Source organism: Anopheles bellator, chromosome 1 (assembly GCF_943735745.2).
Source record: "Anopheles bellator chromosome 1, idAnoBellAS_SP24_06.2, whole genome shotgun sequence".
Lineage (NCBI taxonomy): Eukaryota > Metazoa > Arthropoda > Insecta > Diptera > Culicidae > Anopheles > Anopheles bellator.
The window spans coordinates 32,574,753-32,600,323 of record NC_071285.1 but is presented as its reverse complement, the minus strand read 5'-3'; the positions used below and the strand labels follow the sequence as shown (position 1 = coordinate 32,600,323).

The 25,571-nt window shown below is 40.2% G+C and overlaps 2 protein-coding genes across 2 annotated transcripts; both read right to left on the bottom strand.

Annotated features, from left to right (window-relative positions):
* Positions 1-1,354: 1,354 nt before the first annotated feature.
* LOC131205254 (paramyosin, long form-like) lies at positions 1,355-17,571 on the bottom strand. Its single transcript, XM_058197272.1, has 10 exons — positions 17,212-17,571; positions 16,050-16,106; positions 13,836-13,922; positions 13,588-13,754; positions 11,882-12,881; positions 11,678-11,790; positions 3,090-3,609; positions 2,903-2,998; positions 2,533-2,814; positions 1,355-2,445 (listed from the first exon to the last, which is right to left on the bottom strand). The coding sequence occupies exons 1-10, from the start codon at positions 17,329-17,331 to the stop codon at positions 2,245-2,247; spliced, it is 2,643 nt and encodes an 880-aa protein (XP_058053255.1). The 5' UTR covers positions 17,332-17,571; the 3' UTR covers positions 1,355-2,244.
* On the bottom strand, positions 4,826-7,878 carry LOC131205255 (paramyosin, short form-like). Its single transcript, XM_058197273.1, has 2 exons — positions 7,745-7,878; positions 4,826-6,427 (listed from the first exon to the last, which is right to left on the bottom strand). The coding sequence occupies exon 2, from the start codon at positions 6,198-6,200 to the stop codon at positions 5,337-5,339; it is 864 nt and encodes a 287-aa protein (XP_058053256.1). The 5' UTR covers positions 6,201-6,427; positions 7,745-7,878; the 3' UTR covers positions 4,826-5,336.
* Positions 17,572-25,571: the final 8,000 nt, after the last annotated feature.

Below are 25,571 nucleotides of genomic sequence, written 5' to 3'. Positions count from 1 at the left end.
TTAACGTCTGGTATTGCGTTTCATGTACATGGTCAAAGGAACTTTCTTCTTAGTATTGACGACATCTCCCCTTTTGTTTCATATTCTTGCAAAAACACTTTCATGAGTTGTCTTACAAAGTTTCAGTTTCTAGTAAGAAGCTTAGCATTTGTTGTTTGACAGACTTTTGTTAATAGTTTGAAGTTTTTCAGCCTTTAGGTCAATGAATGCTTTCACGCCATCAGAATGAGAAAATCATCACATAAATCGTGCTCAGTTGCTTGCTACTAAAGTAACTAGCTGTCCAACGGTTCTCGTTGGATACATGGCAAAACTCGCACCAGCTGAATTTGGATCAAATTGCTGAAAACTATCCGCGTAGTGCTGAAATTTACTCAGATTGTGTATGGGAACCTTTAACCTTGCAACTTTGAAAAGCGGCGAGTTTCAAACATTCACCAGAACATTCGTCATGCGCTTATATTGGTGGTGATCTCGAAGGCTGTTGGAAAATAAATAGGACCTTTCCCCTAAAACGCCTAGTTTGGCTGACCATCCCAACATCGTCTCAGCTCATATGTTTTTTTTATCCGCTTACAACCACCGAGCCGTCTTGGCTTCCACCAGAGACAATGATAATCGCTGTTGCTTTCTGTACAGGTACGTTTTTTACAGATGGATTTGTTAATCCCGCGCCAACCGCCATGTCAGGCCGGTATCGGGAGTTGAAGCTATGACCTGCTGGGCTGCGGAATTTTCTCCGCTGACACAACTTGCAGTATAAAACTTCAAAATAACCTATCCATATTCTCCGCTGAGGCAATAGCACTCTCTATTGACACCAAAGAAGCTACAAAATCCACATCACAAAATGTAATCTTCACTGACTCCGCTAGTGTTCGCGAAGCCCTTCAGAAAGGAACATTCAGACACCCATACATACAAAACATAGAACTGGCAAACGATAACAATAACATAGTCTACTGCTAAAGCTGGGCATTCCAAATGACCTATCAGAAGCACTGGCCAACAACCCGGATAACATCAAAACCTTAATACAGTACCCTAAAGAAGCCGATCTCTACTACAAAATATAAACCAACAAAACATCAAATTAAAAATCGTCCAAACCAACAAACCAATAATATAAAACCATCCAAAACAATAAACCAACAAACCTGCAAAAAAAGATGAAAGAAGCTTCAAGCTCAAAATCTCTATAATCAAGATAATAACAACAACTATGGCATGCTGCCTGACAACGACGAGCGTTACCGACTGGTCCATCATCGGGGGCTCTCAGCTCATAAAGATTCTTTTATATTTTCGGCTATATTTCGAAAGTGCTGAGAGGCACGTTAACACATAAAAGATGTTACTAAAGGGTGCTTTCTAGCGCCATTTGGATATTACTAATAATTTTATTCATTTTAAATGTTTATCATACAATATATTCGTAGAATCAAAAATTTAAGGGAGCCAAACCTTTCTGTGGTGGTGACATTTCGAGTCAGGGTGTATGAAATTTATTCTTTCCATTACTAGCAATGTATTCTATCGTTTTCATTGTTTATTTTTTATTATTTATTTATTTTTCTGGACTTTGTTCGTTTCACCTTTAAACTCACGGCGTAATTTATTGATCGTTAGGGCTGAGTTTCCGGAAAACAAGAAGAGTATTCACATTTCTTCAGAACAGCAAGAAGCACACAACAAAACCATCATTACTTTCTCATCATTTCTGCATACACAACATTTCTCATCATTAAGCGTAATAATCAAGACTTGATTTTAACGTATATGTTGTAATTTTCATCATTATTATTGATGTTTTGGATGTGCATATATAAACTCATTGTTTTGCTTTCATTGTTGGCACCAAAATCAAAACCATGGATATCGAGAACTAGTATCTTGTGGACGTGCAGACATAAACATAACTGGAGGAGGCAAAATTCTTTAAATTACAAAATCATATAAATTATAATTGAGGAGTAAATCTATTGTAACAGAATTTTAATTTGGAAAACACACGTAAGCAAGGAAGTAATTAACAGAAGAAAAAGATAATACAATTGAGCAAAGCTAAATGGCGCATTGATTAGCACAGACTATATATCGCTTCACCTCGGTCCAGTGTTTCCAATTCAATATTCAGTCATGCAATAGTTCGATCGGCACGGAAGGAACAGACCGATAGATATACGGCAGCGCAAATGGTTAGAGCGGGGAACCCTTTTGGGGTGATAAGGTCAAGAGTTGTATTTAAGCTTCATTGACGGTTCGGGTAGTTTCCTGAACCAGATAAACCTGCGATCCGGGCACAGATGAAGTAGTAACAAATGTACGATGCTTAGCGCGAACAAGTGTCAGGTTACTCTCAGCCACATCCGCACGGTCTTCGGCGGCTTCAAGTTCTCTTTGGAAACGGCGAACCTTAGTGACACACTGCTGTGAAGATTGTTCCTGTGCGTAACCGAAAAAAGATAGAATAGAATTACAGATTTGTTCCACACCAGATGTACTGAATTTTATGATCGCCTTTGTACTAACCTGTTCGGTTAACTGACGTTTGTAAGCAGCGATCTTATGGTTGGCCTTCTCAAGAGCGTCTTGCAAGATTTGGATATTCTTCTGGTCTTCCTCGATCTGAATATAAACCTCTTTGACTGAGCGTTCCTTCTTTCGCAAGATCTTGATCGTTTCAGCGTGCTTCCGTCTTTCCTCATCCAGTTCGACTTCGATGTCGCGCAGGCGAGCTTCGAGTTTGTTAATAATACGCCTACTGCCAGCTACTGCGTTGACTTCTACTTCTTCCAGACGAATGGATAGTTGCTAAAAGAAGTTCGATTCAGAGGATCGTTATTCACGAGTATCATTGTGAATATATTCTAAAAACGCATGCGTTCCTCGCTCTACTAACCTTCACTTCAACCTCCAGCGACTTCTTGATAGCTTCAATTTTGACAATTCTTTCCTGCTCCTCGTGGAGTAGTTCGACGGTATGCTTAAGCTCAACCTGTAATGGAAAAGTAGATGCAATTTCTTAATGATGTAACAATAGTAGAACCATCCGTCGCAGTACTGGTTTAAGATTGTTTTGAGCATACCTGAATCTTTTGGTAACGTTCATCACTGACGCGTAGCTCACGAGTTACTTCTTCGTAATCGGCAGCTAGAGTTTGCAGCTCGGTTTCAAGCTTAGCTTTCAGCGATGCATAGTTGGCGTTAACTACACTTAGTTCGTTGATACGAGTGCTGGCCTCCTCGAGGGAAACCTCTACTTGTCGCTTAGCACGGAGCGACGAGTCGTAGTTTATGCGTATCTCCTCAAGCTCACCGCTGAGCGACTGTATGCGGCGCTGGGCGATACCATATTGGTCGACAGTCGACTGGAGCTGACGCTGGATCTCTTCGTAGTGGGCCTGCATTTCGGTGAGTTGGAAGGATTGCTTCTTGATTGTTTTCTGCAGTTCGATATTGGTATGATTGGCAACATCCAGCGACATCTCCAGCTCCGTGATCTGGATCTGAAGTTTTTTCTTGATACGCTGTACCTCGCTCTTGAGCTTTGTTTCTGCCTCGACCACACGTGCATTGAGCTGCTCTATTTCAATGCTTGTTTGCTTGCTGGTTAAAAACAGAAAGTAATTTGATATTACAGATACTCCGCACAAACGACGTTGCTGCAAATCTTTTAATAAACACAATATTTGTTTAAACCTAAAGCAATGCATGTTTGTGAAATCACATTTCTGCTGAACGATCGGACCGTCATGGTTTGTAGTTAAAAATAAATTGAAAGTCAACAAAGTCCACCGAGTGTGCCCTGTCCTGTTGATACTGCAGGTCGGATACACACGGTGAGGGTTTGCGGTTGCCAATATTTTGCATGACTCACCGAGAGAAAATTAAACTAAAAAATGTTTCGGCAGCCCCCCAACTGTTGTTATGGTTGCGCTATAATTAATTGTACCGCTAGGTGGTTCTTGATCGAATTTCATCTTATGACGTAATACATGTCAAACGATTTTGTCTACATAATAACGTTCAAGCAAAACTGGCTCCAAGAGTATGAAATCTGCAGTCTTTTAATGTATGTAACTTTTATTATTAGTTTACAGGCCGTGAGCTAAATACACGGATCACAGATTTAAATAAAATTTTCATGGACGAGGTGACAAGGTTTCAAGTGAGAAGACGTGAAAAATATACCATAAATAACTGTGGCGGTATTACTGCACACTGTTGGTATGCATAAGTGGTAAAAATAAGAATTGTCACGAGAATGTTCCTATGTGCATATGATCGTCTTCGTAGGGGTATATCTTTGTCTATTCGTATTGGTCGCAAGTGACCTTCACAAAAGTTGCTTCAAGCCCAAGACCGCTAGAAGAAAACATAAATTAGCAGGATAAAAAACTTCAACTGCTGTTTTTTATAGTCATAGGCAGGTTATGTGTCTTCGGGCCTTGACAAAATAGCTACTTGGTCGTTAATTACAATTTTGAGGACCGAATGTACTGCTCCACGTGTAATCTGTAGATCCAATTTATGCTTATGGGAGTACTCTTTTATGAGATCGAGCCGCAGAAAATAATGGATATTGAATTGTACAGAACTGCAAGATAGTCACTTGATTGCCGAACAGTTTTGATAGTTTGTCAACTACACTACTGAGTTCTAAGATAGTGAACGACTTTAGCTAATGGCTAATGAATCTACATAAAAGACGAATGTTTTGCTATTGAGAATTGAGACTAATGAGACTTTAGAAATAGTTCGTGGTTGGTTCTATTAGAAAACAGGCTGGACACGATTCGTTACCTTCCAGAAGCAGATGCGGACATTATCCATCGAGGCAGCACTCAACTTTATGCTAAGTTTTCAAGATTCGTAGTAGCTCGATAACAGATAAGTATAAGGAATATATTGGCAATCAAGAAAAGTACCATGACGCAGAGTCATGCACAGAGCGATAGTGGAAAGAATCGTCTCGTTTTCTCATAGCAGAAGCTATGCAGTAACCAAGCGATTTTTCATCACAAAATCGTATTAATAATTTGCTTTTGGACTAAACATTGTAATAACTATTGACAATCATTAAGGTATCGTGACGGATGCCATGAAAATTTCTCTAAATATTTAACATTTGTCGTTTCCTAATATATTCTTTGCCTAATAATTACTTTGCACTAATGTCAAAGAACAGAGAGACTAAGGGAGTACGGCTTGATCCCAATTTCTGCTACTAATACACCTTAAACTAATGATAATACTAATAGTAATATACTAATATGGCTTTTTCAATCATACAGTGAAGATTTGGTGTAGTAGATTAACTTAGACGAAGGTTTTCACCTGGTGTCGTGCAAGAATTCTTGCGTTTTCACGGCGAAGTTCTTAATCTCTCGTCGTACATTATCCACCGACGTATGTACGGCCTTGTATTGATGTGTAGCTTCTTCAGCCGCCTGGCTCACGTCTACGGAGCTAGTTGTTCGCTTGACGATGTAACGCATTTCACTGTTCGCGCGACTTCCCGTTGTCCGTGTTACAGAGCTTAACTTGTTGAACTGACCCACTTGGCGTTCTTCAGACTGCCGATATTTGCGCGACTCGTTAAGCAGAATGTTCTTGATCTGATCGGCTGATTTGCCTTTAATTGCTCGCTTGAGTTCAGGCGAGAGCTCATCGTTCTTCAGATCTTCGCCATAGAACTGGGTTCGCTTTAACAATGCCATCTTATCGCGCCTTGCGTTTGCTTCGTCCTGTATCTTCCGATCAGCTAACTTGCGTTGGTAACGTGCGATCACACTGTCCACGGGAACGTGTTTCTTGAGTCTAGCAGCGTCGGCAGTCGCGGTTAAACTGAGCACCGAGCGCTTTATATCGAAGCGGTAGTCTGGCAGGTACCCTTTCGCAGTGTCAACTGTTTGCTTCACAAACTGGGCTATTTCTTGGTCGCTATACGGACGGAAGTGGAAGTCCGCGGTGTGATAACGGCACAGGCCGCGCTCCTCCGAGTATGGCAAATAAGGGCACCGAGGATCGGGTGCGAGTAGCGGACTTTCGTGGCCGCTCACACGCTTCTCATCGAGATAATCTATCATGGGCTGGTAGTAGTGCATCGCATATCCGTAGTTTGCTTGCCAGATTTGGGTGGGGATGAGACGTTCGCGTCGTTCGCACCGATTGTCCAACGCAAAAATTAGTACCATCTCGGCTGCGCGTGAGCAATGAGTATTTGATATTTTAGTAGCTCACCAACACCATTCACTGTATAATTGTACTAATTTGCACCTTTCCCAAAAACGCACACACGCGTCCTAGCTGTGGTTATCTAACTCCTGTACTCTCTCCTTCGAGATCTCTTTTATACACAAGCCCTTGACTTCTGTGCTCAAAGGTGGCTTTTTACGCGTTTAGTTGTCTCGCTACTACACGACTACAGGAAAACGTTAAAAGAAGAGAGCGTTGAGAAATAAAGGTCGAATGGTTTCAAAATATTGTATTTTTGTATTTGAATTATTATAATATTGTTATGCGTTGATAGAGGAGAATGTAATGTCTCAAAACTGACTAAGATATGAAATGATAGTTTTATTTCAAATAGGGAATTGTGCTGTTTCTGTCATACTCTAATTGTTGTAGGTTTCTTTAAAACAAATGTTTCTAATGGATTATGTAAAAACAACAACACAAAAGGCACACCCAGCATTTATCCCAATAAAAAAACCGTTCCTACAATAGTCGGTAACGCTCGTCCTTGTAACGCAACAGGCCATAGGTTCGACTCCCGAGACTAGTGTGAGAGCGTGGTTAGCGCGGGCACGGCGGGGTTGTTGCCCTTAAAATTACAATGTTACAGGGAGCAACACAGATCAACATTGTTTCTGGTGCAGGCCAAAACCGATCGGCAGTTGTTGCCGGTTAATAAAAAGAAAAAAAAATGTGTGAAACGTTTGCCATTTCTAGATCAATACTAAATTGCACGTTGAGAAGGTAAGCTAGCGATTCTAGAAAATTTTAAACCGAAAATGTTCATAACTGTATATTTATTATTATCTGGGATAAAGTTAAATATATTTTACCGTGATTTAGTAACTATTTCAATGATTGCATCAAATGGATGAAGATTCGATTTAATCTCTGAATTTTATGAACAAACAGTTTTGAATTGAAAATTGTATTTCTTTAAGCATTCCTTTAATCATCATCATCATCAGAAGCAAACATATTTCCTGAGTTTCTTCTATTTTTATATTTCTTAGAGCATCTATCGTGCGTCCCACAGCATCCCAACTGTTTTCTTGATTAGAAATCATCTGTACAAAAATACATATGGCGTTGCCGCACTACTATGAACACAGTGTTGACAATGCAATAGTTGGATTTAGGAAAACAGCCTTGGATTTCATGTTCAAAATCACGTTTTTATTTAGTTGGTGATTTCAAAAAATAATTTTCTCGGAAGCAGATGATGAAAATAAGGATTATGAAAAGTTATTAAGTTCTACGGTATCTGACGAATCTAATTTAAAATGGCACTTATTTAGGATCTAGGATTACAGGACTATTTTTTAAGATGTGTTACGGTGCACTTGAAAACAAATTAACAATATAATACAACGATATTACAATGGTTTACGATGCTAGAAATAGTCGCTGGATCTAATGTAGAGAAAAAAATGAACATTGTTTCGTACACGAAAGCTCCTTGGAGACATGATTGTCGTATATTGATTGTAATCAATTTAATCACCGTTTGAACTTTGAATTTCACGTTTTCTCAGGTTTACGTTCTCACTGAAACTGTAGTGTGCCGTTCTTCATCCCTGTTGATCACTGACTGATTTGGTTCTCTATGATCGTTGTACTGTTGTGGAATGTAGCAGGGTAGAACATTACCCTATTAACAGTGTGGTTGAGGTACGGCCATAGATGAAGTGCCGAGAAAACATCCAGTTTATTCGTTTGAATTGTTTCTCTTTGAATTCTCTCCACAAGCTCCATATTAACGCCCAAATGTGAGTCACACATTATACTTTTCGATTATAGTTTGCTAAATTGACTACTACTTAGTTGTTAAATATAGTATGAATATCATGTACATTAAAAGCAATCGAATGTCATTTCAACATTCAATCATTCAACATTGAGTTTCAACTGTATCTGTCCGTAATCATTTTGAGCAGAAAATTTGTTTTTCTTAAAATAACAATCAGTAGGAGACTGAAGTATAAGATAATACACGTTCTTCGTTGCGGCATTCAAGGGTGGCGTAATGTTTGGATAGGGAAACTATTCACACACTTGATATATTTTCGTGACAAGCACGTGCTTTGGCGTCGTTCCGAGAATAATTATAACTTTAGGACTAACGAGATTCAATTTAATCGATTGTAGACAACAAACGAGATTGTGGTCTAGAACCAATCACAGTTTATTGAATACGGATCGATTAGAATAATATATTTTAAGATCAGACGGAAAAGCAATAAAAATGGAACTATGTATTGTTTTTTAGGCAGAGTACCTTAAATTCTACCACGTGCGCGTTTAACTGCATAAAATTAATATATTAACTGAAATTATTTTCAAAATGTGGCTAAAAGTATACGCAACATGCAATGTATAACATATAATACCCGTGCCGTTCCTCGTTCACCTGTTCATCGACATACATGTCAGAAGTTGTTGGTCTAGTTATACCACTTTCATTGACATTAAATAATGTTTTTTTGATTTACTGGAATACTTCGCCTAACTAGAGTCGAAGAAGAGCAAGTTGGCGAAATATTCGAGGAGATTCTTGCTAGGGCGCTAAGCCTACTTGTCATTCTTCAGTCTGAAGAAACCTTTTCGCTCACGGCTTTTCGCTTTTTCATATGACGGCATCACTCGCCAGGATCCGTTTGGCTGGTAATGTAATAAGAATGGTGGAAGACCAACTAGCCCGCAAAGTTTTCTTAGGCTGTACAAAGGACAGAGGCAGCGTTGTAGGTCCCGTTGAGAATGGCGGGAATGCATCGATAGCGATGTAATAACAGCCAGGTTAACCAGTTGGTGGACGAAGCTGCCCGACCGCGTGCGGTAGAGGGACGCTTTATCGCAGTCCCGCCTAAGAAGTTTTTATTGCAGTTTGTGATGTCGCATAATGCATGCACCAATTTACTTGTGAGGCTCTATCAAAATATTAAAATATTTCAACACAAATATGCAAATGTGCAAATAAATAAGTAATTGGTTCCAAATGCAAAGCTTTTTTAAATCGTCTTATTGTTAACTTAAGCAGTGTTACGTTTTAACATACGACATGGCACAAACATGAAATACGACATCTGGCAGCAAAAATGGCCCAGGTCCTCCTCTGTAATTCATGTAAAAATGTCAGTCGGTTTATCAAATGTGCTACTTTAAACCTTAGTTTTCGTGAATTATGGCACAAAAACTTGACTGACGATTTGCGTAACCTAAAGAGCATGAAAGTCTACGTTAGTATAGTAGCGTTGATTTTGTAATTTTAAACGTACTTTAATTTTCTTTATACGGGTGTAAAGCCCGGTCCACACACTACGATGCATCGCTACGATCTATGGTAGCGATGTGTCGTAGCTATTTATCGTAGCGATCTATGGAGTGTCCACACGCTACGATTTTGCATAACGATTTTCATCGTAGTGATTATCGTAGCGTCTGGACCGGACTTAAGAAGTTCATTAAAAACCAATACAAGGCAACGTATAAAAGAAAACGATCAAAATACAAATTACAAATCGTCAAATCAGTAAATCACGGATTAACAATGATTTGACCCCACCCTTCGAAAAAGCAAATTAATATAAAAAGTTATTTCTGTTATTTTTTAAATAATTTTAAAATTGAATAAAACAATGATAATAAAAATCATAATTTTAAATAGTTTCAATTTTACGTTTTTTAAGTAATAATAATTTTTTTAGCTTTCCATCCGTTTTCAACCGAAATTGAATTCAAGATAAGTGCGTGATTAGGTGATTAATTCTACTACCACTGTTCGAAATACACGCTCATTCTACGATGAACACTTCATGCTGCAGTTTGCTCCGACAGCACCAGCACACAGCCATGCTGTTTGTTCGGAGCACTGACAGAACGAACAGGCAGCCTTTTCATTCACTCAATCCACTTAACGAGATCGAGAAAAAGCACTATTTATATGTGTTTAAATCGTTTTCAGAGAGACTAACAGTTTATCAATACCTTCAGTAACGGTCAAAGCAACTTTCGTTGACAAATCAGGGCAACTTTGTAAGCAAACAGCAGGCGCCTCGGAAAAGGCTGTGCAGCGTGAATCACGACTCGCAATGTACCGTTCAGCGTACGCTATTTCAAGAGCACCCCAAACAATGTCATAGCAGTAGGCACGCCTTGAACGAGACCGTAGCGCACATGCTATGGCAAGAACTGTAGAAACAGCCAAGCAACTTGATGAACGTCTTCAACTTTGTTGTTTGTGAAAAGTTCGATCAAAATCGGGTAAAATGATGAACGCTTTTAACTATTGTAACCATCCCGATCTAGTAATTTGCAACATGGACCAGTTTACAATGCAACCGCCTGGCATGAGTTGCCCGAATGGTAAAGTTCAACTGCCACTACTGCGTCAGCCTCCAGAACCACTTCGATCATATGGTAATGGAACGTCATTCGGAACAACAAAATGTTTTAACGAAGGTTGTACATGCCTACCTTCAAAATAGGACAGGTATATCATCAACTCGGTTCGCTTCTTCTGTTCAGGGGTAGAGCTTCTAACTTGGTAGAGATTCATCTGGAATGTAGTCAGCTTTTCCAGATTTTCATCAGATCGTGTTCTCTTGCCGACTTATTCTGGCGTTTCTTGCACCATTATCTTCAACGGAGTAGACAAACCCCCTACGTCTTTCTGGACAGCCTAAGAAGACTTTACGGGACCGTTCGTCGTTCATCATTCTCATGACATGACCAGCCCACCCATGCACTGCGAGACATTAAAATCTCCTACGCTGCTCAACAGAGGCTCTGTAATGGACCAGGATCTAACGCCCCTTTATTCGAGCTTTTCAGTAAAGTATTTGTGATTTTTTTTCAAATTTGATTGGTATTTACCACCATCATCTTAGTTTGTGGACTACACCGTTCAAAACCTGGACGCGGACTACAAGACTACAGAGCTTCCGAACATCAACATTTTCGAAAAAGAATGAAACAGAATTTTTTGTCACAAATGCCTCGACAAAATGAAAGAACTTTACCGATAACATTTAGTTATAGAGCGTTCAGTGATTATAGCGTGCCCTCATTATAAGTTTGTGCCCTCATTATAAGTTTTTTTTAATATTGGAAGAACGGACCGAGCCGTATTTATCTCATTATAAGGTGTTTAAATATAAAAACTGACGTTCTGGGTTCTATACAAATAAAGAAGTAAAGATCCTTTGCCAATCTACCATACCAGTCTCCAACTAGAACTTTGGACGGAAAATCATTGATAGTGTCTCCTCGTGAAAATCGATCGTTCGTATTAATATAACGATTGTATGCATAGTTAAAAGGCTTGAAGAATAGGGCTTACTTTATCCTGGCACACATATTTTTAAAGTTATGAGTATCAAACACTATTTCATTTTGACATCAGTTCGCTGATTTCATATAGTATTAGGGTAATACTCACCGAATGGACTCAATTTCCTCATCCTTCTCCAACAAGCGGCGTTCGGTGTCGTGGCGGAACTGGCCATACTCGGCAGATAGTGCCTGACCACGCTTCTCCTCCGCCTTGCGACCCTGCGATATACAAAGAAAACAAGACACGAAACGTATAGCATGCACCGTCGTAAGCTTGATTGAGTTCTTATCCGTTGGTGGCAGTACTTACAGCCTCAGCTTCTTTATAGGCCGCGGTCAACTCCTCTCGCTCGTTCTCCAAACGGCGCAGCTCGATCTCATACTCATGTAGACGGCGCGTCAACTCGGTCACAGTGCTGCGGGCTTCATGAAGTTCGTTCTGTAGCTTGTTGTTGTCTCGACCTAGCTGATCTTTCTGCTCGCGAGTTTTGTCCAGCTCGTGGGTCAATCGCTGGAAGTCAGATGTTTTCTGGCGCAGATCGCGTTGGGACTGATCGTAGAGTACAATTGTCTCTTCCAGACGAGTCTTGATCTCGATGTTGGTTTTTTCCAGGATTTCGATACGTTTCGTGTACTCGCGGATGCCATTGTTAGCCTTCTCAAGGTCAATGATCAGTACCTCAATCTCGCTCGTTAACCGACTCTTTTCCTTTTCCAGTTTGCTAAGCCGTGCCTGTAGCGACTCGATGTGCTCTTCCGACTCAGTTATGCGTACGGTATACTTGCGGCGGATCTCCTCCACTTCCTCGACACGAGCCATGCACTCAGCTTCGTACTTCGATTTGAATGTACCCGCCTCACCGTTCGCCTTGACCAGCTGGCGTTCGAGGTCGAGTCGAGCCTCTGATTCCTCTTCCAGTTGCAGCCGGATCGATTCCAACTCTGTCTCAACCTGGTGCAGGCTGGACTCAAGCATCGAACGACGGCGATCATCCTCCTCTAAACGGCGTCTCGCTTCTTCGAGCTGCGAGTTCAGCTGCGTCTTCGAGAACGAGATGCTCTCAACGGTCAACTTCAGATCTTGCAAATTTTTCACGAGATCGATGTTTTCCTGCGACAGGCGCGTTTTGTGTGACGTAATGTCTACAATCGTGCGATTCAATTCCTCAATGCGGATGTTTAACTCGGTCACCTGCACTTCCAGCTTCTCGATAGTCTTGATGCTGATCTGTTTGTCCTTTGAGACGCTCTCTACCTGTGACAGTAATTCGTAAATTTCTGCCTGAAGTTTTGACTTCTCCTTTTCGATTCTATGGTAACAGTTGAGAAAGTTATGGAAAGGTTTATTTGGTGCAAACAATCAATTATAAAAATTCATTCCAGTTTCGAACAGTCGTCGACTCAAAATTCTCAGCCATTTCAGCTAAAGTGAAGCGAGTCCGCGCGTTTCTCTGTGTAAAATATGTGGTGGACGGACTTGCGACCAACACTCGGCTTGGAATCCGAAAATAGATCGGCAGTCGGTCTATCGTGTCATAATACTTCTTTCCTGGTCGCAACTCGCTATCCATGGTGTGAGATTTAGTTTTTGGTTTTTCCTCCGGGCACTGCATTCTTTTACACACCATAGCAATCATTGCACTAATTCATCACCAACTTTTGCTCATACCATAATCATCATCGTAAAAACTCGACAAGAATCTGTCTCAGTTTCGCAAGCAATAGTACATATGATTCGAACGGATGGTATGAACATTTAAGCTACATGAGAAAAAGGCCGAGCAGCATCGTAACGTGTGCAAAGAGTTACGAGAAACACAGCAGAGGTGAGGAATGCGTCTTCGTTACAACAGCTTATTGCGACAGACACTTATGGTCAAACAAGAGGAAATTTTAGTTGAAAGTTATTAAAAGTTTAAAGAGGATCGTTCAAATATACGATCTTTAATTGAGTGTATAATCTGACGACTAGTCTTTTTTTTATGTTAATCGATTACTTTTTTAAATATTTCATACCTTTGCTTTGACTTGGTCACAGCTTCGATTTGTTCGTTGAAATCGGTGACGATTTCCTGGTGTTTGCGCTTTAATATGTGAGCGGTTTCTTCGGACTCAAGATGTACATCTTCCAGCAGTTTGCGCAGTTTGGTCAATTCGGCATCCCGTTTGCGGTTGATTTCCAGCTGCGCAAGATATGTAAATAATGATGTAACGAATATGAAAGTCAGTCGATATTTTAGAACGATTCAGGCCCGCCGACGTACCTGACCCTCGGCACCACCTTCAGCTTCTTCCAAGCGCTCCGACAGTTGAATCACCTGCACACTGAGATCAGCTTTCTCGCGTTCGATCTACATTCAGACCATCAAGAAGAACACAAATTTGGGGAAAATAGTTGGTTATAGGTTGCTTGGTGTTAATTTTAAAATTGACTTTTTCCAAGGAAACAGTATGTTAGGTCTTAGTGATGGCTTGGGAGAAATTCAAGATATTGTTTCAAAGTGCGTAAGTAAGCAGTAGCCTCACTGCGACGAACTATAAGGGGTTTTCGAAATAGTTGATGATATTTGTATACGATACAGCATGTTTTAAAACAAACTAGCCAAGTCTCTTGAAAGCAATGTTAGATATGTTTTCCTATATTTTCATTTTCGTTGTTAAGTTTTCAGAAGTGTAAGCTTAGAAAGATCACACAGTAAAAATGTTCTGATTTCGTTTGATTTAGTTATTGTTCGACTAAATAAAAGTCACAGTTTCATGAAACCTTGTACCAAATGCGGTTCCAAAGACAGGCAGTGTGCGTCAAGTGATGTGGCAAACGTAACGCTCTCGCGCAACGGGAAACCGACCAGGTAAGTTGCACCAGTAAAAACACACGAAACTTTAGCTATTTTTAGCACATTCAAGCAATAGGTGTTCGTATTCATGGTGTACAGTTCGCTATGGACCATCTATATGAGTAAGATACAAGACCTTGTGAACATTCAATAGGATGGAGCAAGCATTACCAAACGGCTGCACCGTTTCATGCGTTGGGGTACTTATTCGAATTAGTCATGGAAGGATTTCGGATTCTTTAGTGGCCGATCAAGTGTATAAGCCACAGAAAGCCTCTAATGTTTCAAGCATCTCTGTACATCGATCTCAGTTTGAGCTGGTGTCGATGAACGCTACAATTTTCTTTGCTGTGTGATTAAAATCACATTAGCTAGTATTCTGACGATACGGGAATGACACTTTCTTCTTTTTGTTTTTACTTAGAAAACCATAATACCGTGTCCACCTATTTTATCTCAGGAGCCTGCACCGTCGAGCACACGTATACCAATATATGCGCGATTTTCTGTGGTTGCGTTTTTTGGACCACTTTCTCTGAGTAGATTCTTTAAGAGCCGGAACTATTTTTAGAGCTCGAGTCAAAGTAAAGTCTCACGAAAATGGTTCACTGTCCCTCGCCCGGGAGTCTGTGATGAGAGGTTCCCATTCGATCCACGAGAACCTTGTCCCGGTCCGGTACGGAACGAGGAACAATCGTATTTAAAGCGTGATGCGTATAAAAATGTGTTCTCGGTGATGTAATTTGCTCACAGTGAATGGCACTGCAATTCGATAAGAGGTCGTGCTCGTGCCTCATCTACCCAAGGTTAGCTGCACTGAGTCAAACACCTCAGCCAACCACCTTAGGTGGACAATTTAAAATACGAACGGTAGTTTTCGGTGGTATCTGGTATATTGGCATTCACATTGCGTATACTGACGAAAAGGAGTGCGTGAATGAAAAATAACAAGGTTCAATTACAAACTTTTATAGCGATATTAGTGGCGTAGTAGTAGCTGCTAATGGGTGATATTTCAATGGTCCAATTATTGACTAATGTCACTTACTGACTTATTAACAAATGTTTTAAAGCTATTATGAACTGAGGACAAATGAGTAACCAATCCAGGATTATTTTTTTAAACAAACCAGTAAATTGGTGCCACGGAGTCCAAATTGGAGGTGTCTTTCTGTTAAGTTTGATCTTTATAATTTTATAATTAACAAATTCCATCGTATGTCTACATAAGAAACGTTCATATGGATTTGTGAAATTTTTATTGGAAATGGAAAAAACATAACATAACAAATCAAGAATGAAATACGAATAAAAAAAATCATATTAAACTTAGCTGTTTTATAGATGTCATAGTTTCATTTTTGATAAACTATGACACGGTAGTACCTTAACACGTAATGGTAGTAAAATATATTAAATAAATAGTAACAACACTGGTTTACAAGATAGAAAAGTAAAACATAAGTGTAACTAAAGTAGCTGGATTTCGCATACTTGGTCCCTGTAATTCGATCACTGAATTCATCCAATATTTGTTTTATTGCCACCAGTTATTATATATAGTATACATTATATATATACATTATATATATTATTATTAGTATATATTAATATTATAGTATATATTTTCACAGTACTCACTCTTTGACGGAGACCACGTTCTGATTCTAAGTCTTCTTGTAGGAGACGGAGTTTATCCTGAAAGCAGACGAAACCGGTGAATGCTTCTTATAAAACAGATCACCTGAAATATATCAGAAGCCACGACGAATGATCACTCACACATAAAAAAAAACACATAAACAAACACTTGTACTCAAAGCTAACTAAAGTTTATTCCCAGGTTATTGCACTAATAAAATGTTAATTAAACACAAATATTTTGTAAGCCACACACCAATATATTAATCATAGAAATCCACAAATCATTCATGTATCTAATATGTCTTATTCTGCACTAATTTTTTTCAACACTTTTTTGTTACAATCAAGAGTCGATGATTCTTGAAGTAAGGGTACACTAGAGAACACTGTTGCTGCACAATTTTATCACCAACTTCTACGATAACACGGCGCATAGTTACAGGCTGATTAGATTGGCTTGTTTTATTGATGGCGCAAACTAGAAGGCTTTGGAATTTTGATCTCGTCACTTGTCACTTCGTCACGGTTTTGCAGCAGAAGGCGTTTAAAATTGAATGCGGCTCAGGCGAAAGCGGAAGGATTGCAATCTTCGTACATATCACTATATCACAAACCATTACTTTCAATAGTGGAGCTTTGCGTAGGCTAAGTTCTGAGCATTGCAGTAAATGGCTTAACTTCATATTTTTGAAATCAGCAACCCAAGTGTCCGTGCTTTTTGAGTAATGGTTGGAGTTTGTAAGCGTATAGGTGGCGTTAACAAAGGCTGGAAAGGCTGAAGGCTGTCGTTTCATGCTTGCGCTGCTAACTGATCTAGGTCGAATTAATCAATTTGAGGTTCCAAGTCGAAAAATAGGAAACAGCTAGCTTAGACGGGATATTAATATAACTAATTCTTTCATGGTAACGATTGCAAAATTGAGAGTGTAAACTTTTTTCACAGAATCGAAATAATAAAATTAAAGCGAAACTTTAAGAAATTCTCAAGTAAATTAAGTTAGTTCCAAACCTTCACTATATAAGGGTAGAAAATTTTACAAGTATCATATTTAGAAATAATTTGTGATCGTTTTTGGTGGTATGTGTTTGTGTTCAGTGGATTTGATGATTTAATGGACGTGGCTTTCGATTGCTTGATCTCGAGAACCTAAAAACTCACCTCCAGTCGGGACAATGCGCTGAGGTCTGCACTATACTCGATGCTAACATCGGCAGTGCCTCCGCCGGTCGAGCGGTAGGAGTACTTGGACGTTTTAGTAGTCACGGCGGATGACGACATTTTATTTTATTCTTTGTACTGTGGTTTCACTCAAGAAAAGCAGCAATCGTTCAATAAAGGGATGTTCAACGAAGCTGAAGGGATTGCCAAAACGTCCAATCGGTTGGAATCTCACTGTAGATTAAACTCGAAGCAACAGCCGCGTAACGCGAAACAGACCAAGGATAAATCCACTGTGAACACCGAATGAACCGACTGCTATAAGCGCACTAGCAGCCGTAGATTTCATAAATGTCGAGACAAGGTTGGTGATCTACTAAACGGCCTACCGTCTACCCGAAAAATCATCTTCCGCGGTTCGGCGGGACACCGTGGGTAGGTTAATGTTAGCCACTGCATCCCCCTCTCTCCCTCTCTCTCTCTCTCTCTCTCTCTCTCTCTCTCTCTCTCTCTTTCTATCTCGCTCTCTTTCTCGTTCTCTGCTACTTCGGAAAAGTGAGGAAAATTCTTTCCAATACAGTGTGTCTGTCTGTGTGAGTTTTACCCAGCTCAGTGATCATCGTCCATTTCGCGTTCCATCGGTCTTCAGAGTGCGTTTGCGCGGAACACCTCCTTGGATCGCGAAGGTTTCATTCGTGTTCCCTGTATTGCAACTCACAGAGTTACTGTGGCTTTTGCCTGGACGTTGGTAGTTGCTCTACCGACAGCTGTGTTCGGCTACCATACGTTGGTAGTGTCTGGGTTGGTGCGGGAATGTCTCACCGCCGGTGGGAACATAAAAGCAGATCCTAAGCGATTCCATACGATCAAGCACGGTTTCACGAGGGCGTCCACGGCGCACACACCACGAACCGTGTTGCGCACGCATCAATCTGCTCCGTTTGCGTTACTCAGGTGGGGTAAATTTAGCACAACACGGGTTGTTTTATTGTTTTATAAATACTCATGGTTTACTCATTTCTATGGCTGAGGCGTTTCGTGGCGTTTTGTGGCGTTTCTCCTGTGTCTACCAGTGCTCAAGCCACTCGCTTGATTATGACTAGGTTTTTTCCGCATCCATAGTTCACCCAAAGGCGGATGGCGTCATTTCACACGAGGAATTTTCATCGCCCCCTCTTGTTGTGCCATTCTAAATGTTCTAGCATTCGTTCTCTCCGCAAGTTTTTATAATTATTTGACAGAGAAAACGGTAATCTCTGTTGCTGAACGGTTACCTGGTTTATCCTGTAGAATTTGCCCAGCAAATGTAAGTTTGCCTGTGCTGTCCTTTGCTGCATTATGGATTTGGATTCATCATCTTTGGATCATCATCATTAGGATCATCTTTGCTGTATTTAAAGTCATTACTCGTGCCCTTAAGTATTGGGGTATCACCCATCTGCATAAGGGATTGGGATCCGTATACCCTTGCTTGCTTTTTTGAAGAATAAGTTATGGCTCTGTCAGCTTAGGCGAGGCATCGACGAGGAACCTGTAGTATCCTTCGACAGACATCAATTCCCATCAGAGCAAGTACATATCGATGGTGTACTTTATGTTATTACAAATAAGTAGTAACAGGAAATGGGCAAACTGGGGAAGATTTTGCTCTAGAACCAATGTTGTCAGACACTAATGCATTGCCGGCGTACTTATGGAGTGTTTATTGAAACTAATAGAGTCTTACGAGTTTTTTATAACTTTTGCTACTTCTTTATTGCTTCCAGGGGTCCTTCAGGGGTTTCAAACATTCACCAGAACATTGCCCCTTCCCAAAAACTCCCACCTGCTGAATTTGGTTCGATTTGGTTCGATTTGGTTCGAAAACAAGCCAGATGATGCTGAGTTTATCGTTGACGTTATCGGTCGTCTCCGGACTGCACTTTATGTCGCATCCACCGAAGAGTACGTAGGAGTGGTAGAAACTGGTCAGGGGATCCGAGAGATCAGATCAAATCGAACCCATTAAAGAGCAGGAGCTACCACTCCTGACCTACATACCAGCCGGATATGAGGGCGAAATGGTGACCCATTAAAAGGCCATGGTCTAGCTGGTCCGCAAAGTGAAGTCGAACGGCAAACCGCTACTTGTAACCGCGGCAAAAACAACAGCACCGGCCCAAAGTGCAGCCACTACAGCAGCTCGTGAGAATGAGCAGCGTCATCGAAGCGTCACAGCAGTTTTCGGTGCAACACACTAAGCGGCAGCTCCAGTGCGAGAAAGTCTAGAGACGGTAGAAGCTGAAATAACAGGAGCCTCAGCATAAGCAACAACAGCAGTCGAAGCTGTAACTTCGGGCGATTACTTCTACGTCGAGGCAATGAAGCAGATAGTTGACGACCGAATTGTAAGGGAGTCGATCACCAAGTCGGCGTCGAAGTTCGAGATATTGGTAGTTCGCAAGAATGGACGCAGATACCATAGGTTTTAACGACAATGGCTGATCTTCTCATCAAGCCGATCGACATGTGCGCTCTTTCCGCTCCATTTCCTAAAGAGCGTGGAGTTCCACGAGACCCAAATGCTTTCGGGGAATGGATTTTTCTTGGCCCCTACACGATAAGAGGTTTCCAAGACCGCACCTGCTGCCCTGAGGTGTCGAGTCGGCGGAACATGCCATGGTCTGACGTTCCAAAGAGAGACGCGGCTAACAGGGTTTCATTAGTTTCGGACAGAGTCCATGTTTCAAATCTGAGGTCTCCGCTGCCTGAACACCATTTTGAATATATAGAAAAGATGGAAACAGAAACGCAGAACGCATTGAAGTATCTGGCACAGATGATATTGGGGCACGAGTACTTCTGGGATTACTTACAAAAAAAAAATTAAATTACTTACAAAGCACAAAGCAGATCTTTGCACAGAACTGAAGAGAGTACCAGTGCTCAGCTAAGAACGTCTACATTAGCAGCAGTACATCCGCATGCAGTATGGCTAGTGATGGCAGGCGGTTGGAATAAGCCAAAGTGTCTAGACACGTTTTCCACTGAGCAAAATAAAAATATCTTCACACAGCACGGTTCACTTGTAACATTTCTTCCATTTCATATGGAATTGATTAATTTCCGATTTGATTTTTGAGATTTGAGCATGTTTGGACTTGTGTAATTTCAAATCAATTCTTCACCTGACTGACCGCATGACCGCTTTTCTAAACGTTTTTGAAATACACTTGTTGAAATACATGAACATACACATATGTTCAGAAATCTGTTTTTACTCTTGGGTCTGAGATACATTTTGGCCATCTCTCTCCGCCACTGCCTATCATCCAATCTCTTTCTTTATATTATTTAACGAACCACTTCTTCAAATGGTTTTTAAAGCTTTATGAAGTGTTTACTACAGATTTTAACCATGCCTCTGGTGTTTTATAGATTAGATTGGATTTGATAAAAACACATTTTTTTTTTAAATCCTGCCACAGTGAAAGATAATCGATACAGTTTCTCTCTTCAACGACAGTTATTCTCAAAACTGACCAATAGCTATACATAACTACATTTGTTTGATGATTACTATTGCTTATTAAAAGTGGTTATTGCGGTCATTGCTATTAAAAGGGAAGCAATAGGAATGTCTCCAAAACTTAGTGCGACACGTAGCATTATTTCTCATTACATTCGTAATATAACGTAATATACATAGTTGTTTCTCATGACATTAAAATAAAAATATAACTGAACAAGAAAATTTGTGAATATGTTCCATTACTGAGCCTCGAAGATCCTTAAATTTTCTTCACAAGTTTCACTGGATTCGAATGTAAATAAAATGTCTTCTAGTAACCGACGAAAGGCGTGAAGTTAGAGCTTATGATGTGAAAATCGTACCAACACTCCAAAGGGTACGCCACGATAGTAATCTATTTTTAGAAACAGCCACCACTTGCATCACTAAGACATGTAACCCAATGGAATGTTTGTTCGTGTTGATCAGTTTCAATACCCGAATACTACACAATCGTTCGGTGGAAAATCTAATACTAAACTGAGTATCTGTATTAGTAGAAAGAATACCCCTGATTACCTTGAAACGGTGAAGAGAACAAAAATCTTACGTTTTTTAATCTGTTGTTTTGCTTAGCCATTGTCTCGATCGCTCAGATCCGGCCGCAAGTAATCAGAGCGCTCTTCGATAGCGAAAGACTAAATCCCGATCGTGATCGATATCTTTTCAAGACCAACAAGCATGGCTCACTTCCACCTCCATTTCCAGAGACTGTCCCCAGACCGAGGGTTCAAATATTTACGAAGATGTAGATAGCCAAAGCAACTTTCGACAGCTTCAGTTGCAGAACTTCTTCTTTAACATGGCACCCTCTCCACCAATCTGTTATCCCGGGTGGGCCAGCATCGCCTGCAGTCTCGCCATCTCAAACGATCCCTTCAGTCCCTCATATCTTGCTTATTTTTTCCTTTTTGTAGCTTTTGTAGAGCCCTCAGTAGAGCCCGAAGAGCCGAATATGCCGAAGGGCAGATCCATCTTTAAAGCGATGCTATGGCTCTGTTCATAGGCGGGCAGGTGCTGCACAAATGAAAATTAGCTTCAATAACTTTAACCAGGAAAAGTTTTATATTTTATATATTTAGCACAAAAAATAACGGAGGCTTCGCAAAAAACCGACAGAGTTTTACCAATTTCACCATTTTTTACCAATGAAACTCGCAAATATACAATAATATGATAATACGTAAATCGCATTAAAAAGAAACTTGAATACAAACTAGAGTCTTGAATTTGACAAAACTGCAAACTGCTGTTTGCATTTGTTTTCATTCCTTTCAGTGTAATGCCATTTATGCAATAATAATTGTTACTAATCTGGTCTTTGTTGAATTTTATTTGTTCACGGCTCATTACTTTATATTTGTATCTAATTTGTTGTTGTTATATTTCAACCGTACATTCCGTTTCGCTTTTTTGTCGTAGGATTGTTGCGTAATAATAGTTTCAATGCAAATACGCGGTTCTCTACACGAATCTCTAACCATAAACCAGCATTTGAACAATCAAGCATTGGAACAACGTTTGTTGTGAAAAATAAATTAAGACGTGATTATGTGTATGATTTTCCATGAGTCAACGTGCTGAATGCTTCTTTTGCTCGAAGGACAGCGAATCACACCATAACACTAAATCGTGCAGTAAAATACCTAAAACCATTTTCACTTCTGAGATGGTAAGCGATGGAGTTTGGAAGATGGCTTCTTCCGACGATGCTGATCCATATGGTGAGTAAGCGCTATTTCGTCAATGCACAAAATGCCAATGCTAATTTTAGATCGTATGTGGGATGGTTCAAAAATGCTCATCTGTGTTAAATTTTAGTTCGCCATATGTATCTTCAACTATATTAATTTCGCGCACTGATTTCAATCAAGGTGGATAAAGCAACTAACATGCTTCAGGATGATTTTTAAGGCGCTTCATTGTGAAAGTGAAACAAAGTATTGGAAAGCACTAGAAGATATTAGCTTTATATGATTCGCTAACACCCCTGTCTGGGTCGCTGTACCGGAGTAATTTATAGAATTTAGCAATAAAGGAAATTGTATCACACCCCTCTTCAGACTTCGCGTGCATCTAACAGCCATTCAAGCTTTCAGTTTTGAATTTTTAGTCAAGCGGATCTCGTTCGCTAAGGGCGCTAAAATTATACGAGACCATTGGTGACAGAAAATCCTATATACCAACGATCGGAATACTTAGACCAGATTGGTTGACGTTCATATGTCAGAACATCAGCGACATCTATATTTTAGGTTGGGAAAAGAAATCCATTGTTTTCTCGGTAGATGGCCTTAGTGATTTCAAGTTTGACTCGCTTTAAACTTAAAAAAAGCTTTCATTCAAAAAGCTGTTTATTGTTTGTTCCACTTTATAACAGGGTGTTAACAACGGAGGCCAAATAAGAGAAAATTCAGTACGTTTTACATTTTTTCTTTGACAAAGGCGAAAATTCAAGCTAGTCCACTGAAATTGTGGCCAATGGTGCTGATACTCCAACAGCTAGTAACGTGCAGATTTGGTTCCATCGAATCGTTTTAGCTTAAGTTTAGGTTATCGTTTTAGGTTAAAGATGCACCTCGCTTAGGCAGACCCGCCGTCGTAAAAGTCGATAAAACCACACAAATAACAATTAAAGTTGATTGTTAGTAATCAGAGCATTGGCCAGGAGCTAACGAACAAACAACAAACAGTTTTTAGCCATTTAGGCAAAGCTGGATTCACAAAGAAGCTCCATGTTTTGGTGACACACCTATTAACACAACAGAACTGATGGATCGAACTTACATATGCGCAGTTTTGGCCAAACGGAATGAAATCGAACCATTTCTTAAACGGATGGGTACTGGGGATAAGAAATGGGATACGAAACCGTGACGTGAAAACGCAGCTTCCGCGACGCGACGTGGTGAAGCAGCTTAACAGGATGCACGACCAGGAAGGTTATACTGCGTATTTGGTGGAACTTGAAAGGAATCGTTTATTATGAGTCGCTTTCGTGTGGTTAAATACTAAACTCAGATCTCTACTGTCAATAACTGCACCGTTTGAAGCTAGCGATTGACTAGAAACGACCAGAATATGCCAACGGAAAAGATGTTGTGTTCCATCAGGAAAACGAAATATTACGCACGTCTTTGGTGACTCGCCAGGAACTCCGGGAGCTTGGTTGGGAAGTTTTAATGCATTCACGGTATAGTTCGTACCTTGCAACAGCGATTATCACCTTTCCGCACATTGCAAAACTTTCTGAGTGATAAGAAATTGACAGCAAGAAAGGACTGTGAAAATAGATTGCTCGAGCCGTTCGCCAATAACGACCAAGACTTCTCTATAGGAGAGGCATTATGAAGCTATCTTAAAGAACCTTAAAAAAGACAACACATTTTACAAACAAAACGGTAAATATTTGACGTAAATCGCACCATCGGAAACATCTTAAATAAAGTTTTGAATTTCCCCCAAAAATAATGGATTACTTTTTCCCCAGCCTTATAGATCAGAAATGAGTTATCAGAACATTCAGACAGAACAGATCAGAACAGATCAGACAATTATCAGAACTTTTCGAACACATTACTTTTGAACGTTCAAGAGAAGCAATGACCCGAAAACTGATGGCTTGAAAAGGTTCACTTCGCGCCATCAGAAACAAATGTGGTCGTAGAGGTATTGATGATGCAGAACGCAGTGGACGTCCAAATGAAGTGAAAATGAAAAATGAATAAATCAGAGAAAAATGTAATAAATAAACTTTAAGAATAATAAAAAATTCTGAGCAGCGTTTGGTCATTTTTAAACGTAACCGGAATCAAAACGAGGCTCATCTGAGTAGAAAGAGTAGAAGCATGTGCGTGGTGTAATATACATCGACTATCCTGAGAAAGCAAATGCCATCAACAGTGAACATTGTATGACCGATTGCAGTACGTGGCGCGTATTGCGCACACAATCCGCTCGTGCCGTGTCCGCTGCATCGCCGTAAGCTAATCTGATACTTTAATTGCTGTTCATTTCAGAGCAGGAAGAGTATTGAAGATAGATTTCATTTATTCTATTCTGCGCCACGATCTTATCTTGTCTTGAAGATCTCGTCGATCTCCGCCTAATGAATGAGCTAAATATAAGTTTTCAGAAGATCAGACAGGCTCTGCATACTCTAGCTACGTCGCGAGATTCCGGTTGCGATTTAATTCTTTCGATTTTCGAATACTCCCGTACATCGTAGGTCGGTGCTTAGGAAAGTGTTTTCAATTCTAGAACAAGATCATTATACTAGATATGAAAACTGAACGTACTATAAATTTATGAAAACTATTATCAATTTACCAATCGGAAACGTCGAAATGCATCGGTTGAAATATTCAGTAATTCGAACATAAATTGAACGCTTGAACCTGAACTCTACACATACGGACAACACAATATGTAAAACACCAGTAAACTACATTTTCTTCATCAAGTAGGAAGTTGTTACCCGGCTCAGCTTTCTTTAAACGTCTGTCAAACGCCTTCACCGGCTATGGTGTCGTTTTTGTCACTTCTGCGCACTAGAAGCATCGAGGACGACTTGCTAGAGAGGCTATATTTCTTCTCTCATGATCTCGTATCGGGGAGGATTTTTCGTTCTCTAGTCTAGTCATCGGCCAGTAGTGAATTAAGTTTCGAACAAGCCACGTGTACGCCGATAGCGTGCGTTAACGTTTTGCGAATCTTTTACGGACTCGTCTACCGAAGTGGTGCTTGGTAATTCTGACTTCTTCGATTATTCGGCCTCGACGAAAATTAGTGTCCGCACGCAGGGAGCATG